The 18,089-nt window shown below is 50.8% G+C and overlaps 1 protein-coding gene across 1 annotated transcript; it reads right to left on the minus strand.

Moving 5' to 3' along the window:
• Nucleotides 1-446: 446 nt before the first annotated feature.
• Nucleotides 447-2,534, minus strand: LOC141573707 (antibacterial peptide PMAP-23-like). Its single transcript, XM_074344120.1, has 4 exons — nucleotides 2,227-2,534; nucleotides 1,483-1,590; nucleotides 1,264-1,335; nucleotides 447-659 (listed from the first exon to the last, which is right to left on the minus strand). The coding sequence occupies exons 1-4, from the start codon at nucleotides 2,422-2,424 to the stop codon at nucleotides 582-584; spliced, it is 456 nt and encodes a 151-aa protein (XP_074200221.1). The 5' UTR covers nucleotides 2,425-2,534; the 3' UTR covers nucleotides 447-581.
• Between the last annotated feature and the right edge of the window lie 15,555 nt (nucleotides 2,535-18,089).

Below are 18,089 nucleotides of genomic sequence, written 5' to 3' on the forward strand. Positions count from 1 at the left end.
AGATTGTGAGGGACGTGGAACAACCTGGACATTGTACCTGCAGGCTGACCCTAGAGCCCGCCAGCAGGAAACTGAGCTGTGTCTCCCTGAGTGATTAACAAGAGGCCTGGTCCTCCTGGACTGTCACCTCCATACCAGCAGGAACAGCATCCCCAGCAGCACTGCACACAGACTAGGTCTCCTTAAGCCCCTACTGGGTGGAGGAGGAGGAGGGCAGGGGAGTGTGAAGGGCATGGGGTTCCTGGGAATGGAGCCCTGTCCTGTCCCTCCCGGCCCCGCTGCCTCCCCCTGCCCTCCTGGAAGGAACAGCTGCCACACCCATCTCTGTGTTCACGGAAGTGACCACACACACACACACACACACATGCTCACGCGCACACATACCCGCCCACACACTCAGCCTCCCAGAATTAAGGACTTGGTCACAGTAAGTGGGAGCAACCTGATGAAGCTGTTTTCAGAAGAATTTATTTTTCACAGTCCCAAAGCCTGAGAGGAAACAAGCTGATCTTTAGGAATCTTAGCTACCTCAAGATTAAAGAAAAATCCTTGATATGCTGATAATCAGCCCAATCTCTGAACTATACATAAATCACTCTAATAGGTCTCTTCCGCCGTGGTGGTCTCCATGGAAGGTTAATGATCTTGACACTCTGGAGCTGTGAACCAAGTGTAAAGAGCTTTGTTGTTATTAATGAACCAAGATCAACAGGAAGTCCTTCCCAACCTGCACTGCGCCTTTCCAGGGTCCACCCAGGAGGTCAGGAGCACCGCTTCTCTGGCTGTGACCTTTGGAGCACGTGGTTGAATCATTACAGCCACAGACAGTTGAGGACCAAGGTCCAGAGATGACAGGGGCTTCCCAGGGGCACAAACTCATCCTAGCAAAGCTGGATGGGAGCAGGGGCAGAAAGCCTATTATTCTAGTCAGTGCATCTCAACCTTCAGCACAGTCAGAATCCCCCAGAAGGGCTCTTAGAATAGAAATTACTGGGCTCCAACTCAGACAATGCTTCCGTAGGTCTGAGTCAGGCCTGAGAATCAGCCTTTTTCTCTAGTTCCCAAGTGGGGAGCCCACTGAGAGAACCAATGCTCTAAGGGATTGCAGAGCCCGGCCTGGAGACCTGGGGCTCCGGTAAGGGGGAGCCAGGGGAGGAGGTCTCTCCTGCCACTACAGGGATGGCACAGAGGGGAATTGGTCCAAAGGCTGTTCCGCACACCACCTCCACCAGTAGCCTCTGAAGCCCAGAAGGGGTCACTCACCTCATTACATGTTATATCGAAGTTGTCTCTGAGCTGGTACAGGTTGACTGTCCCCAAACACTGTTTCACCACCTGGAAGGGGAGAATCCAGGTCACACTGGAACCCCTGAGCCATAAACACCCAGACTCACCCCAGGGGCTGCTAACCACCACCCGCCCCAAGCCTCCTGTTCGGGTCCTTGGGAGGCACCCACCAGCGCCCTAAGCCCCCAGCCTCACCCCTTTCTCCTTGAAGTCACACTGCTCCGGTGGCAGCTGTGTCCTCTTGGGACACACGGTCTCCTTCACCGTGAAGCTCACAGGCTTCGGGGCGTCTGGGTCCTCGTCCTGCTCAAGGATCAAAGTAGGGAGACTGGCTCAGGCTCATGCTTCCTTGTGTGATCTGTCTTCTTGCCCCCCAGCAGGACGGCCCCCTTGACAGCCCGTCCCATGTGCCTGGCCCTGGGCTGGGGGCTGGGTACAGAGGGGAGGAGGACACAGCCTGGTCCTGGGCTCCCAGGCACACAGGGAGTAGGAGGAGACCTCAGACCCGCTCTCCTGAGGAGCAGCACCCCTTGGAGGGGCTGAGGGAAGTCAGGGGACACCTGCAGGGAAAGACCTTGTCACTGGAACCTCCAGGCTGAGCACAGCCCTTCCCTGGAAAGGAGACAATGGCATGCACAGGGGACTGGAAGCAGGGAAATCACATCCCAGAGCCAGTGACCCCGGCATATCCCTGGAGCCCCCAGGAGTCCCTGGAGCCTGAGAGGGCTGTCAGGGCTCTGTTCCCTATAGCAGAGATGCCAGGCAGAAGGCTCTCACAACGGGAGGGGACCCAGCTCAGGGAGGATTTCTGTGAGAGGTGGGATCCCACCTAGAGGGAGAGGTGCCTTCCTGACAGGAGGTACAGCGCGAGCAAAGGGAGGGACAGTGTGGCCAAGCCTGGCGGGAGACGCCTTCCTCCCCAGCCCCTCCCCGACTCACAGCCTTGGGCGGCAGGTCCAGCTCCAGGAGGCGGTAGAGATTGGGGTCTGAGGACTGCTCATTGAGGCGATCCACAGCTCGAAGCACCGCCTCCCTATAGCTCAGGGCCTGGGCGCTGGCCCAAGGCACCGCTAGTCCCAGCAGCAGTAGCCACAGTGGCCAGCGGCCCAGGGAGAGGCTGGCCCTCTGGGTCTCCATGGTCCCCGAGTCTGCCTCCTCCCAGCCCACAGGACCCTCCTTTATGCTCAGCCTGGGCCTGATGCAATTGCTCAAGCAGGAGCCTTCCCCACCTGCCCCATCCCTGCCCCCGGCCAGGGTGTGAGCTGGACTTGCCTCAGGCCCCGCTCTTGCCTCAGGGGATTGCTGTGCAGTGGGTGAGGTCTGCCTCCTGTGCAAGGTGAAGAAATGGTTTCTCCATCTCCCTGAAAATTCTTGGCGTCTCCTGGCCCCCACGGGGAGTGTTATGGGCAGTGTTTCTCTAGAGGGTTGAGTCCTCCAGAAAGCCCTGAACCATAACCACCCAGCCTCACCACAGAGGCTGCAAGCCTTCCTCCGGACCCACCTGTTCAGATCCTTGGGAGGCATCTGCCAGTGCCCCCAACCTCACCCCATTCTCCTTGAAGGAGGGACCAGGCACTGTCTGACACCCTCTCTGCCTCCTCACTGTGACCTCCTCAGAATCAGGCTGAAGGAGTGTATTCACCACACAACCTCCAGCTCTAGGCAATGCCTGAACCCAGTAGGTACTCAGTTAACACTTCATGAACAGATGACACCACCAACCCCACCAAGAGTCTTATCCACCCAGCTGGTGTCTGGGCAATCACTCCACATTCTCCTATTCTCTGGACCCAACCCTCAGCCTGTGAGGGGCTTGGCTCCACCTATCTGCTCTCTTGGATTCTTCTCCACTGCATTCTCAGTCAACAATTTCTCATCTCCAGGCTCCCACCAAACATGGCCTATTCCCCTGACCCCTACTCAACGAAGCATGAGGAAGGGTCATCTCCAACATGACTCCAGTTCATTATTCTGCCTCACACTCACGGTCACTAAAGGCTGGCCAGGCTTCACTGAATTCAAGTCACACTCAAGCATTGTTTGTACTTTGACAAGTACCAGGGATCCCTGTGTCCTCCTGAAACAGCCCCCCTTCTCTTTCTCCCCTGGTGTCACTCTCCTGGGTCCCCTCCCACCTCTCTGGCTGCTCCTGCTCCATCTCGTCCCTGGATCCGTCTCTTAATACACAGTGCTTGCACAGGTGCAACCGGACAGCTTGTCCTCCCATTCCTCACACATTCCTGGGCACATCCCTTCTCCAGATACCAGTTATCAGGGACACACATCACTGGTTTGTATCTCTGAGTCAAGAAAACCATGAACACCCCTGGTTGTCCACACGGGGCTGTCTGGGGCTGTTGACTGGGAGCCCCCACGGGAGCCCTGAACTGAAAGCCTGGGAGCCCCCACCTGCTCCTCCTTCCTCTGAGGACACTCCCTGTCCCTCTGCCCACCCCTGCTCTGTCCTACCACCACCCCCTCAACTCTGAAGTGTAGCCACAACCTCCAGACTCCACCGTCTCTGGTTCCAGGCTCTCCCGGAAATCAATCTTCCCTTCACACTGTGTCTGGAGACTCCATCGAATCACTAATTTGGCCATTTCACCCTCTTTCTTCAGAAGCCTATAGACCCTGCTTTGCATCAGGATTTGGATCTTGATGCTCCCCATCCTCCTTACTCGCAGTCCTGCACACTCAGGTCGAGCCACTGAGGTGGGAAGCCCCATAAAAAAAAAATGGCAGGACCCCCAGGCGGGGCCACTACTCTCCTCCCAGCACCATCAGGTTCCCTGGCCCAGCGGCTGTATCTCACTTTTTGCCTCTGAAATGGCTTGCTTCTAGAAAAGTGTAACTTACTCCTAAAATTTTATTGGTTCTGAAGGCTAGCTCCTGATTGGTCCATTTGTAGTACTTCATTTGCATGGAGCTCACTCCTGATTGGTTATTTCTCTCACTTCTGATTGGTACATTTCACTCATTCCTGATTGGTTATTTCTCTCCCTCCTGATTGGTCCATTTCTACAAAGCTTGTTCCTAATTAGTCAACTTTTGTTATACCTTATTTGCATATGATGTTGCAAAGTGTAAACTGACAGCCTATAAAAGCCTGTGTAAACCTGCAGACGGGGTCCAGAGCTAGGAGTGTTAACTCCTTTGGGCCCACTGGTGTAATAAACCTGAGTTCTCCAACTCTTGTGTGCTGTTTGGTCTCTTGCCCAGATCCACGTTGCTGTCACAACTGAGATGTAACACCGAGCTGTAACACTTTTCCTGCAACGTTTCTGGAGGCCCCAGCAAGATTCCAACCATGCCAGCCCATTGAGTGGCCGGGATGGCGGAGCAACCGCCTGGAGTTCGGGAACTCTGAAAGCAAACGAGGAGGCGCACCACCCAACAGTATCACGGGTCCTCCTTTGCAGAGGTGATTCAGTCCTCTGGATGGCTGTGCCCCAATGGGACTCACAAGAGGGACAGACCAACTCACCAAACAACATGACCGAACAACGTAGGAGCCCTAGGAAGCATCCATATTTAGGTAGGGTATTCAGATTCTGTAAAAGTGAACAAAGAGGAGACTGATCACCTCCTCCAGGCTACCCATCTGATGGTATCCGGAATGGGGAGATCAGATTATGATCCCTGTCTGATAGTATTCTGCACGGGGAGATCAGGTTATGATCCCCATCTGATGGTATTCTGGACAGGGAGATCACGTTAGATTAGGTTAGATTAGGGACACCCCGGTGATAGGGAGGGAAATGTGCAAGTAATCTGTGTTTGTGTGTGTGTGTGTGTGAGAATTTGTGTGCGGCCTGAAAAACATGCGATCAGGTTCGAGTTTGTAGCTCCATGGCATTCTGCTATGGAGTTCGAGTGAGTCCCAACCTGCAGTTCCGTGGTGACCTCATACGGCTCGTGGTGGTATCGGCCCCTCGGTGTGTCGATCGGAGTCAGCGGCTTATACTGACCCGCCAAAGCTAAGAGGCACCTTCGTCCCCACGAGGGGAGCGGCCAGGCGGGCTCAGCGAAAACCCTCCCTTTGTCTCGTTTGCGACACCGGCACGGGGTGGCTACACAGGGAGGGAAAGTGACGTAGAACAGCCTATGAGTAAATGACCCCTGTGCCCTTGGGAACTAAGACGAGATTATTTTTAAAAGTTTCAGACACGACCTTGTCACCAGTCCCCCAGAATATCCTGTCGCAGTTAATAAACCAGGCTCAATACTACCTTTCTGTCTAAAATTAAGACCACAAGACCTGAGCTAGAGGGACCCACCCCAGGACTGGCTGGAACCCTCCTTTGAGGTCCTCCTTTTTGGTCCATTTATTCTGCCACCAGCCAGCCATCCTGGCCTCATATTTTGTCAATTCAGGCTATAGAAAAGACTTTATGCAGGGACCCCCAGAGCTCATCCAGGCCCAGGGGAGTCTCAGGGTTACTTGCCAAACGTTACAGCCCTGACTCACTGGCAGCACTTGCAGCCAAGCAGATAGGTATTAGGCCCAGTGAGGCAGCGAGCTTTTTGAGAACTCCACAGTTTTGAGGGGTGGAAAAAACAGAGATGCTGGGGTCACAGTCCTCGGTGCCAGGAGCACACCCACACCTATAGGCCATAAAATCTGTCAGCTAATAATAATGGGAGCCTCAAAATCAAGGCCAACAGTTCTGGACTGCATGATTAAAAATTTCAGAAAGAGTTTCTCAGGAAACTAGAATTAAATTGACACCAGAAAAATTGCGCACGTTGTGCGAGTCAGGGTGGCCCGCCTTTGGATGGGATGGCCCCCGGAAGGCACACTCGACCTGTCAGCTGTCGGGGCCATATACTGGATAATCACCACGCCCCCAGGGCACCGCGACCAAATCCCATATATTGACTCTTGGCTAACGATCGCCCAGACCTTGCCTCCATGGGTCCAGGTCTGTGTGAATGATCAAGGACAATGTAAGATCCTTGTGGTCCCGACGTTAAAGATGAAAAGAAAGGACACAACGAGGCCAGTCCTTCGTGGGAACCCTGAAGGACTGCCACTGCTACCGCTGCCGTATGTTCCTCCTGCTTCTGCGGCTCCACCACAGCTGCCTCTCCAGACGGTCCACCGCCGCCTGTACCACCACGGTGGCCCTGGGCTCTGGGCCGGGAGCCCAAGGGGTGGAAACTCCATTCGGCCCTGCAGGCCGCCCAGCCAGTGGCTACCCTCCAGATGCCTCTCTGGGCGACACAAGGACCCCAACAAGTTCATGATGATGGGTCCGTACAGCCCAGCCACTCCATCCTGTACCACCAGCCTGTCAGTACAACGGATCTCCTGAACTGGCGACACCACACTCCGCCACATTCAGAAAAACCCCAGGCCATGATTGGCCTCCTAGAGTTCATCTTCCAGACCCACCAGCTGACTTGGGATGACATTCAGCAGCTGCTCCTGACACTCTTCAATACTAAAGAAAGAAAGCAGATCATAACAGAAACTAGAAAATGGCTACAAGAGCAGGCCCCAGAGGGAACCCTGGATGCGGAGGAATGGGCCTGGAACGCAGCCCCAGACGCAAGACCAGAATGGAACTCTAACTCCCAAGCCGAACGGGAGGCTCTGCGGACATATCAGAGAGCCCTCCTACATGGGTTGCGAGCCGGGCCAAAGAAACCAACCAACATGTCTAAAATCACCATAATCCAAAAGCCAGACGAGTCCGCCATGGGCATCTATGAGAGACAATCTGGGAGCCCACAGAGATGTCATTCATCCGCTGTAAAGGACACCAAAAAAGGAAATGACCCCATAAACAGAAGAAACCAACTAGCAGATCAGGCTACGCAAAAAGCGGCAAGTCGATCATGCCATGCCAGAGATCTTGGGGCCATCTCAAAGGTTCGACTGGCACCCAAACTGCTGCCAACATCTGCAGCATACAGCCAAGAGGAAAACTCATGGGCCAAAACTAGAGGAACCAGCGGAAAGGAAGGATGGTGGGTGATGCCTGACAAACGGATATATATACCTGAACGATTAGCCTACCAGGTGGTCCTTCAGCAACATGAGCTCACCCACCTGGGAAAGAATGCCTTAGAGGCCCTGCTGGAACGGTACTGTCTGATCCCTCGTCTTCCATCCCTCTGTGCCTCAGTCTCACAGCGCTGCCCCATATGTGCTCAAAACAATGCACAACAGGGGTCAGCTGGACCAAGAGAAATCCAGTGCTATGGCCAGGCTCCTTTTAAAGATATGGAAATGGGTTTCTCAGAAATGGGGCCCAGCAGAGGATACAACTACTTGCTGGTTGTTATCTGCACCTTTTCAGGATGGGTAGAAGCATACCCAACACGGACTGAGGAAACAAGAGAAGTAATAAAGGGCTTACTCACAGACATTATTCCCAGATTCGGGATGCCATTAACCGTAGGGTCAGACAATGGACCCGCACTCATGGTGGAAATAGCACAACAAGTGGCAAAAACACTAAACGTCCGCCGGAATGTACATGAGGCCTACAGGCCCCAGAGTTCAGGGAGGATAGAGCGCATGCGCCGGACCCTAAAACAGGATATAACAAAGCTCAGTTGAGAGACTCAACTACCTTGGACTGACACCCTTCCCATGGCTCTCCAGTGGGTACTCTGTGCCCCTTGGTCCAAGATGGGATCCTCCCCTTTTGAAATCCTACATGGGAAACCCCCTCCCCTAATGATACTGGGAGAAAGACTTAGAGACACGGGAAGCTTAGAACTTCATAAGCAAATGCAGGGCCCCGAAAAAACTATGCAGAAAGTCCATAGGTGGGTAACTGACAGGATCCCAGTCTCACGGGGAACAATGTTAAACCCATATGAGCCTGGAGATCAAGTCTGGGTAAAAGACTGGGAAAAGGAGCCCCTCGAGCCCACTTGGAGAAGCCTCTACCCAGTTATGTTAACCATTCCAACAGCTCTTAAAGTTGCAGGTATCACCCCGTGGATTCATCACACCAGAGCAAAGAGGGAAGCGCCACTGCGAGACGAGGATGTCTGGAGAATCAACCAGGACCTCGAGGAGCCACTTGAAATGAGGACCAGAGACACCCGCCTCACCTGCCAGAGAGCTTGCTCTAGCCACACCCGGAAGCTGGCTAGTGAACGCACGGCGGAAGCCCGAGGAACCACTGATCAAGACATAAAGTGAACTGCCGCCCCGACTTTATTTTAGTAATGAGTATTGCTATATTGCTGGCTGTAGGACTGATAGTCACTGCACTCCAGGATTGGAACATAGGCCAGAATCTAATACTAGCTGTACTCTATCTCTCTACAATAGGAAGCCTAATGGTCCGTCAGTGTCTGCTGTAGGAACCATACCTCTCTGTTAAAAAAAAAAAAAAAAAAAAGAAACCTCAGTCCCTTCTGGTACTTGTAAAAATAGTTGCTAACATATCTGTTTCAATGATGGGGGTTCCAATGGGACCCGTTCACCGATTTGCACTTGGCAGGGACCTTTTTCCCCCAAAAAATCCCCGGCCCACACGCTCAGGGCTCTTCTATAGACCCGGGAAGGACTGGGGGTAAAAAACAGACGTAGGCCCACGCCTTATAACCGGAACCCTCAATTAAGTCCCTTATTAGGCAAGGTCCATTACCATATTAATACTACTAACCCACAACTAGCAAGTGATCGCTGGCTCTGCCTGCGTCCTGGTCCCCTGCACCATGTAGCCAGCCCGATAGGTCTCTCAGATCTAATCAAGTTTAATGGTCAGCCTGGGTAGTCCCCAGACTCCGCAGATGTAAGCCGCAAGTCAGTTAATGTATGATTGGCCCATACAGCTCTTGACTGCATCTACAACCCAGGGACAAAACATTCAATGAGAAATCTAGCTACTGCCCAGTGTGCCCAAACCCATAACTGCACAGCTGTTTATGGTTGTATGTCTGTCAAACCCTGGTGCACACTGAGCCCAGGAACCTTTTTTGTATGCGGGACACACACCTAGCGGTGCCTGCCAGCCAGTTGGACAGGTACTAGCACATTGGCCTTCCTTACCCCTCAGATGGACATAATACCTAATAACCAGAGCCTTCCCATACCCCTGGTGGCCCATACTCAATCAAAAAGGGCCATCCCACTGATACCACTACTCACTCGGTGGGAATAGCAACTGGAGTAGGCACAGGTATAGGAGGAATAGCCTCATCATCCTACTATTACCAGCACTTATCTGCTGAGGTCACTGAAGACTCAAAACGAGTGGCTGAGTCCTTAATGTCTCTACAAAACCAGTTGGACTCCCTAGCAGCAGTAGTCCTACAGAACAGGAGGGGTTTAGACTTGCTCACTACCGAAAAGGGGGGACTCTGTCTCTTCCTAAATGAGAAATGCTGTTTCTGTGTAAATCAATTAGGAATTGTCAGAAATATGGTCCAACAACTACGAGATCGAGCTGAACGCAGAAACTAGGAATTAGCAAATTCCTGGGCACAATGGAATAACGTCTGGAGTTGGGCCTCCTGGCTCCTCCCCCTAGCGGGCCCCCTCCTTATGATTCTTCTAGCACTGCTGTTTGGTCCCTGCATCGTTAAACTCGTTACCCATTTCATTAGCTCACAAATAGAGTCACTAAGGCTACAGCTACTAGTTACTCAGTATAGGCCTCTGGACCAGGAAGAGCCCAGTGATGAATAATGGGCACCACTCTAAAGGTTGATGCTCAGTACATATATTAGAGAGCATCGAAAGTGGGGAATGAGGAGGGAAGCCCCATAAAAAAGAATGGCAGGACCCCCAGGCAGGGCCACTACTCTCGTGCCAGCACCATCTGGTTCCCTGGCCCAGTGGCTTTATCTCACTTTTTGCCTCTGAAACGGCTTACTTCTAGGAAAGTGGAACTTACCCGTTAGATTCTACTGGTTCCCTAAGCTAACTCTTGATTGGTCCATTTGTAGTGCTTCATTTGCATGAAGCTCACTCCTGATTGGTTATTTCTCTCACTCCTGATTAGTCCATTTCTACAAAGCTTGTTCCTAATTAGTCAACTTTTGTTATACCTTATTTGCATATGATATTGCAAAGTGTAAACTGATAGCCTATAAAAGCCTGTGTAAATCTACAGACGGGGTCCAGAGCTTGGAGTGTTAACTCCACTGGGCCCGCTGGCGTAATAAACCTGAGATCTCCAACCCTCCGAGTGCTGCTTGGTCTCGTCTGGATCCAGCTTGCTGTCACAACTGAGCTGTTGCACTGAGCTGTGACACTGAACTGTAACACAATTTGCTGCAACAGTACTCCTGTGAGCACAGAGATGGGTGAGGCAGCTGTTCCTTCCAGGAGGGCAGGGGCATGCAGCAGGGCCAGGAGGGACAGGACAGGGCTCCATTCTCAGGCCCCTCTCCCCATGCCCTTCACACTCCCCTGCCCTCCTCCTCCTCCACCAAGTAGGGGCTTAAGGAGACCTAGTCTGTGTGCAGTGCTGCTGGGGATGCTGTTCCTGCTGGTATGGAGGTGACAGTCCAGGAGAACCAGGCCTCTTTTTAATCACTCAGGGAGACGCAGTTCAGTCTCCTGCTGGTGGGCTCTAAGGTCAGCCTGCAGGTACAATGTCCAGATTGTTCCACTTCCCTCACAATCTGAACTCTGCAAGAGCCAACCTTTCCTGGCTTTTGCTCTGGGCATTGAGACACATCAGTCTTTCTTCTGCTGGATCTCAGATTTCTGGTGTGGGTTTGTGTGAAGGCCTCTGACCTCAGTGGGAGCAGCCTCAGAGATTTGGGGGCACAGTAGCCCAATGCAGAGCATGGAGGGGAAGCAAGAGTTAAGGAAGAGGGGAGGCCATCAGTGAGGACACATAGGGGCTTCTCCTTCCCCCACACACCCATTGTACCAGGGAGGGACACTGGGCAGTTATCAGGCCCTTTTGTTCCTGGCCCTTGACCCCCACCTCTGAGGTCTAAGGATTTAGTTTGGGGCTCTCCACCGGGGACAGTGCACTGCACATCACTCTCAATTGGGCAGAAAAAAATTCTGAGGAGTCTAGACATCTGAAAGCCATTGCTCTTCTGCTTGTGTGGTCCTGGAGAAGACCACACCTGAAGAAGACCACCTGAAGAAGAGATCTTTTCTGGACCTCTATCTATCTATATTGGGAAACACATAGCCTAATTTAAGGGGGTGGTCAATGGCTTAGCTAAAGAAACAAGATCAAGGACCTCACAGGAGCTGAATCTGAATGAGGCAGGATGAGGGAGTTAAGGAGACCATAGTTAGTCTGGGTCCGTCTCAGGGCACAGAGCTGGGTCATCTGTCAGAGCAGGGACCCAGAGAGACACTTGGAATTCCCATCAGGACAGGAGGGGATGAATGAAATGCAGCCCCTGCACCCACCAGACTTCCCTGAGAGCAGGGAACTGGCCCCTCTGTACTCACATTTCCCATGTGGCCATTAGAAGGTCAACAGCTAGCACAATAGGGGGGACCCTCCAGACTTCCTCTGATATGACTGAGGGATGCCTGTGCCAGTCAGACCCCAAGAGTACTGTCCCCCACCCCCACAGACTGTCTAGTTTCAATCCAAGAGTTGGAGGGTGCCCTGGTTCCTGGGGTCCCACCAACAGTGCTCCTTTCTTCTGTGTGTCACTCTGTCCCTGTGTCTACTGAGCCAGAGCAGGCAGGATGCTGGCAGGGAGACAACATCTACATTGTGACTCTCGTGGGCCCTGGCACTTTTACCCTCTGGGCCACTTCATCCACCAGATGGTATTAAATATTATATTTTACAACTGCACTTGTATAAAGATGAAATTAAACAAGGCTGGATTTAATATTAAATATTTATTGTTATTATCATCTTTTTTGTCTTCTGATTTCAAAGGTAATTAAAATGAAAACATTTTGAGTGTCCCTTGGAGTATAATGGTCCCTAGGTACTGTGCCTACTCTGCCTAAATGATCAGCTGTGGTTTTGCTGGTAGCTGTGTGCCCACGCTGACAGGGAAATAAATACTGCTGCTCTCTGGGGACTCCGGGCACTTGCTGGAACTGCTCTGAGATCGCCTCCACTGGCCATCTGTGGGTACTGCAGGGCAAGCAGGAGGGCCAATGGGGAGTTTGGAGGCACTTCCCTGGGGGCTTCTCTGCCCTGTCTTGGCAGGCAGGGGCTGGGAACTGGGGTTCCCTGGGAAACTCAATCCTCTCATCACTGTTTCTATTGAATCTCATCAGTATGAGTGGGATTTTGTTAATGTTCCACTTCTCTGTCTCACTGGCAACAGAAATTTTTGCCAATAAAAGTGAGAACTCGCTGTTATACAGATTTGTTCTGTGCTGTGAGTTAAGGAAACTGAGATCCAGAGAAGTTATCTGAAGCTGAGGTGGCAGAGCTGGCTCTCTACCTTTTTATAATTTCATTTGTGTTTCTTAAGACTAGGGGGAGCCACTCATCTAACCACAGAGCTGTACTCAGTGTTGTGGCTTTAACATTTAAAATTTTTTTTTATTTGGCAGTAAATTAAAATTTATGGAAAAACACAAAAATAGTACATAAAACCTACATGTCTCTGTTCCAGGGTCATCGATGTTAGTATTTTGCCTAAATTGTTTGTTTCTCTCCCTCCCTCCCTCCCTCTCTGTCTGTCTCTGCAGCTCTTGTTCTCTTACTCTCCCTGTTTTAAACTGTACTGAGGGTTGAGGTTTTGTTCAGCTGCAGTCCCATCACCAGGGCGGGAGCGCGTTGCCTTTGCAAAATAAGTGTGTGGCTCGCAGTTCCCAGGAAGACCCGCGATGAGGGCCCGTGGGGAGGTCAGGCAGGCAGAGGGCCAGGCGGGAGCTGTGGAGAAGCCTGTGCAATGGTTCTCCAGGGAAGGAAGCGCTGGGCACAGTGAGGCCGACTAGGCTGAGAACTGACTAGTTTGATCACATTCGTGGGCTGGGGGTGGAGTGGAGGGGCTGCCCTAAGTGTATGGTGCCTGGCCCTGGGGCGATTATGACAGGGGACAAAGAGGCAGAGAGGGTCGGATGGGGGAGGTCAGCATGCACTGGAAAGGTGTGCTTAGGGAGAGAGGACCCGCTGACTCTTCGAATCTGCTAACCTGGGGAGGGGCAGGCAGGTGTGAAAATGACAGATACAGAAACTAGAAAACCTGGCTAACTCAGCACCATTTACGTGATGTAATCACTCCATATCTGGCTTATAACCTTATGTCTTGTAGCTCTTTTATTCATTCAATTTGTATCTTAGTTTTACCTCCTTTTCTGCCTTCTTTTGGATTGTTTTTATAATCCTGTTTTTTTTTTTAATGGAAGTATAGTCAGTTTACAATTTTGTGTCAATTTCTGGTGTACAGCATAATGCTACAGTCATACATATACACACATATACTCCTTTTCGTATTCTTTTTTATTATAGTTTACTACAAGAACACTTGCTGAAGTTTGGCAGAACATCACCTCCTTCAAAAGAAAAGAAGATTCCTCACAAAATCTGGTAGAAAAAAAAAAGAAGAAAAAGGAAATTAGTGCGGGAAGGGAGCCAGAGGAGGTGGGCGGGGCAGAGGCTCGGGACAGCAGAGAGTCAGCCTCAGGGGGCTGGAGTGTGCTGGGGGCCATGGCTGGGAGTGTATACAGAGCAGATCCAAGTGTGTGACTGCATGATCACTACGGTGGACCCCAGTGCCTGGTGTTGGTGGATGCACTGGTAGCTCTGAGGGCACAGAACTTGGGGGATACCAGAGCAGAGTAGTGACATTCCTGCAGCTAAAGCGGGGACAAGGTCAATATCAACCAAGAGTACTTGACACTCTCCAACCCCATCTACCACACACTGCAGCTCAGAAATGGGTCTGGAAGCCTCCATTCCAACAAAAGGGAGCAGACCCAGCCCCTGCCAGGGCTGTGACATTCACAGAACAAAAAGGAGGCCCCACCCAACAATCAGGGCAGGCTCTGATCACCACAACATCGGCCACACACCCAATCAAAGGGATAACAGCCAACACACATGGAAGAAAGATGTGGCAACTATACACACTAAAAACAGACTTCACGACAAAATTATCAGACACACACAGTCTACACAGGAACACTTCCTCTTAAAAAAAACCAAACAGCCCTTCAACACCACGGTAGATAACTGATACTCCTTATTCCACAGAGCCAGAGAGACATAAGCATAATGAAGAAGCAGAGGAACCACTCCCAATTAAAAGAACAAGAGAAGTCCCCTGAAAGAATGATCAATGAAACAGACCCTGATAGTCTACTAGGTCATGACCTCAAAAAGGAGGGGATAAAAGCACTGAAAGAAAAGCTGGTTCTTTTTTGTCTTACAGTGAAAAAAACTCACACTCCTCGGGGCTCTGGCCCCAACTGCTCCTTTGACCACTTCTCTTTACACCAATGGTGGTGCCTCACATTTTTCAGTTTACAAAGGTGCTTCAGCCAACATGGCCTCTAAGGTGTCCTTGAACTAATCTGTGCCATTTCATTGATGGACAGTCCACACAGCCAGGTACCCATCTCACTGAATGCCTTATGGAAATAGAGGTCTCAGAATGAGAACTTCTCCTAATGTGAGGGGGGCTGCCACTGGGGAGGGGCCAAGGTTAGGAAAGTGACATTGGGACAAGCACATGATGGGGCCCTTCAGGCTCCCCCACTCAGCCACGTAGTGGCAGTAAAGCAGCTGACAAGACAAGGGTGGACAGGGACGGAGATCCCACGCAGCAGCTAAAGAGCTGGTGGAGGCAGAGGTGCTTAAAGGAACCAACCAGTAGGCTGTACAGACTGCCTCCCACTCAGGCCAGTTTGTCCTAAAGAACCTTTCAAGTGACAAGTGTCAGGTACTGAGAATTATGCAGCCTGGAGTCTGTGGAAGAAGGAAGTTGACACAAGGCAACACTCCTCCTGTGGATCCGGACACAGCACTTGCTGGACACCACGTCTAGCCCATTCGAGAAGCATCACTGGCTTGTTGCTGGGCATTATCAGGCATTAAGAGCCTAACAAAGCAACACCCCTATCACAAAAGAGTAAAAAAAATGAAAACAACAATATAATGGATATTCCCCCAGAGAAGTGTACACGGGGTTCAGCCTCAGAGACGTCTATTTACACCTAGGCACGAACAAGGGCCCTCTTCAATGGGTGGAGTTGTGAGCTGTGATGCTTGCCCTGGAAGACACCCTCCAAATTCACCTTGTTGTATTTTTCACATCATGGACTGGCAGTGTGGTCTGGTGCATGGCTGTGGGACAACTGGATGATGAAGTCTCAGTCTCTGTGGGGAAAAAAGTTATGGCAACAGAATCATTAGCACTCACATCCCCTGTTCATGCCTCAAGCAGGTGCCCATAGAAAAAAGTCATTCAAGAACAAACATAAATAGAATCAACAAGTGAATTAAATCTGCACCGCCCGTGTCGGGAATCACACCATGTCGATATACCAACACACAGGGCATTGTAATTCATCTACAATCCACGAAAGGGCCCTAAAATAAAGTGTAGTGATGCCTGCCAGTATCTCAGGCCAAGGAAGCCTGGCGATTGTGCCTGACTGCCAGCTCCACAGCTGAGTGACAAAGGGGACTCCGGGGCAACAAGCTGGGGTGCCATCCCTGTCTGCACAGTGTGTGTGGGCCATGGTATTCAAGGACTCATAGATGGTCTAGGTTGCCTATTCGAATTCACATCCCATCCACAATGGTACTGCCTTATAGTAAGAAGTACCCAGGAGTGCACAGCTGCCCGAAATACTCCCTGGACCTTTTATGCCTGGTCTCATCTCCAAACAGTTGGTGCCATTGGAAGATGAATGGACTATGAAAGGAAACACCAAGAGGATAACTGGATAACCAGGCTCACCTTTCAGTGGAGCACACACTTGAGAAAAGCAACTTGAGCTCTAAATGCGGCAACTCCCTGGAAGCTACCTTCCAGTTAAGTAGAATGTTTAATTTTGAGGCTCAGGAATGAGGGAGGAGGTGCACAGCGGCTGGAAGAGGGTCAAATCACATGAATAATACTTCTCACTGCTGTTTTCATCTCCTCTTGCGCCCCTGGAAAATCACATTACTGCAGCTGCAAGTTGCAAAGAAGAGCCATGTGGTGGGTGACTCTAACCTTGTGCCAACTGTGCTGCCCGGCTCTGCTTGCTGGAAGGGCAGGAAGGATGTCGATGATCATGATTATGATCATGAACATGAGGTTACAACTCCTAGGCCAGGCTGAGGTAGGGATCAGGGCTGGAGAGGAGGCCAGGGCCAGGTCATGAGCTCCAGATGCCCCCTTGTGTAGGAGAGCTGGTGAAGCTATGGGCGGTGGAAAGAGCACTGGCCTGGGAGTCCAGCCCCAGCCTTGTTCCACTGTAGCCCATCACAAGAAATTGAATATAGTTCCCTGTGCTGTACAGTAAATCCCTGTTGTTTATCTATTTTATGTATAGAAATGTGTATCTGTTAATCTCCAACCCCTAATTTATCCCACCCTGCCCTTTCCCCTTTGGTAACTATTGTTTGTTTTCTATGTCCATGAGTCTATTTTTAGCTTGGAAATAGAATTTGTATCATTTTTTTTAGATTCCACATATAAGTGGCTTTCTCTGTCTGACTTACTTCAATCTCTATGTCCATCCATGTTGCTGCAAATGGCATTTCATTCTTTTTTGTGGCTGAGTAATATTCCATTGTATAAATATACCACATCTTCTTTAACTAGTCATCTGTCAATGGACATTTGGGTTGCTTCCATATTGTAAATAGTGCTGCTATGAATATTGGGTTGCATGTGTCTTTTTGAATTATAGTTTTCTCTGGATACATGCCCAGGAGTGGGGTTGCTGGACTATATGGTTACTCTATTTTTAGTTTTGTAAGGAACCTCCATACTGCCCTCCATAGTGGCTGCACAAATTTACATTCCCACCAAGAGTGTAGGAGGGTTCTGTTTTCTCCACACTCTCTCTAGCATTTATCATTTGTGGACTTTTGAATGATGGCCACTCTGGCTGGTGTGAAGTGAAGTGAAGTGAAGTAGTTTTGATTTGCATTTCTCTGACAATTAGTAATGTTGAGCATCTTTTCATGTGCTTGTTGGCCATCTCTCTGTCCTCTTTGGAGAGATGTCTATTTAGGGGTAATGATCTATTTCTTAGGACTTGAAATTCTTAGTAATTTTGAACAAGGGGCCCTGCATTTTTATTTCGCAAATGATATAGCTGATCCTGGCCAGTAGTGACTCCACATTTGAAGTAATACAGGATGGAGGCCCCGGAAAACATTTTAAGAACAGCTTACTTCCCTCCATCCTTGATGCAATTCTCCCTGAGTCCTCCCCTCAAGGCTTCAGTAGCCAGAGGGCAGAGGATGCTCCTGAAGCAACAGAAGAGAGTGGTACTTATCATAGATGGAGACCCCATTCATTCGCCCTGCAATACCCAGAGAGCAACTGGTCAAAAATCTCACTCTCCAGAACCTTTTAAAGCAGTGGGCTGCAGGAGAGATGCAGGCCTGGCCAGGGTGAAGGTTGGTGGGATCAGGGAGAAGGGGCCAGGGAGCTCATCCAAGGGAGAGGGAGGCCCCAGATCATACCAGGGGAAATTCCACACAGGAGCCAGAGCTCTGAGTCCTGCCATCAACCACATCTTGGCCAAGACCTTCCTTCCAAGGCCATACCCATACCCAACCTGGGCCTCAGTTTCCTCCCTGGCCAAAAGAGACTGGCGGTAAGCCCTGCCCTGCCCTGCTGACAAAAGTGCTGTGAAGTCAGAGGAGGTGGATGCTCAGTACCCCTTTGTACCCTGCAGGATCACATGCTCAGGTCACATCTTGGTCTCAGGTGTT

The sequence above is a fragment of the Camelus bactrianus genome, chromosome 17, assembly GCF_048773025.1.
Source record: "Camelus bactrianus isolate YW-2024 breed Bactrian camel chromosome 17, ASM4877302v1, whole genome shotgun sequence".
Taxonomy (NCBI): Eukaryota; Metazoa; Chordata; class Mammalia; order Artiodactyla; family Camelidae; genus Camelus; species Camelus bactrianus.

Excerpts from the sequence above, each read along its gene's own strand:
- LOC141573707 (XM_074344120.1), bottom strand. The coding sequence starts at position 2,424 with ATGGAGACCCAGAGGGCCAGCCTCTCCCTGGGCCGCTGGCCACTGTGG. Across the intron at positions 1,591-2,226 it reads TGGACCTGCCGCCCAAGGCT|GACGAGGACCCAGACGCCCC; the intron begins GTGAGTCGGGGA and ends ATCCTTGAGCAG. Across the intron at positions 660-1,263 it reads TCGATATAACATGTAATGAG|CTCCAGAGTGTCAAGATCAT; the intron begins GTGAGTGACCCC and ends CTTGGTTCACAG.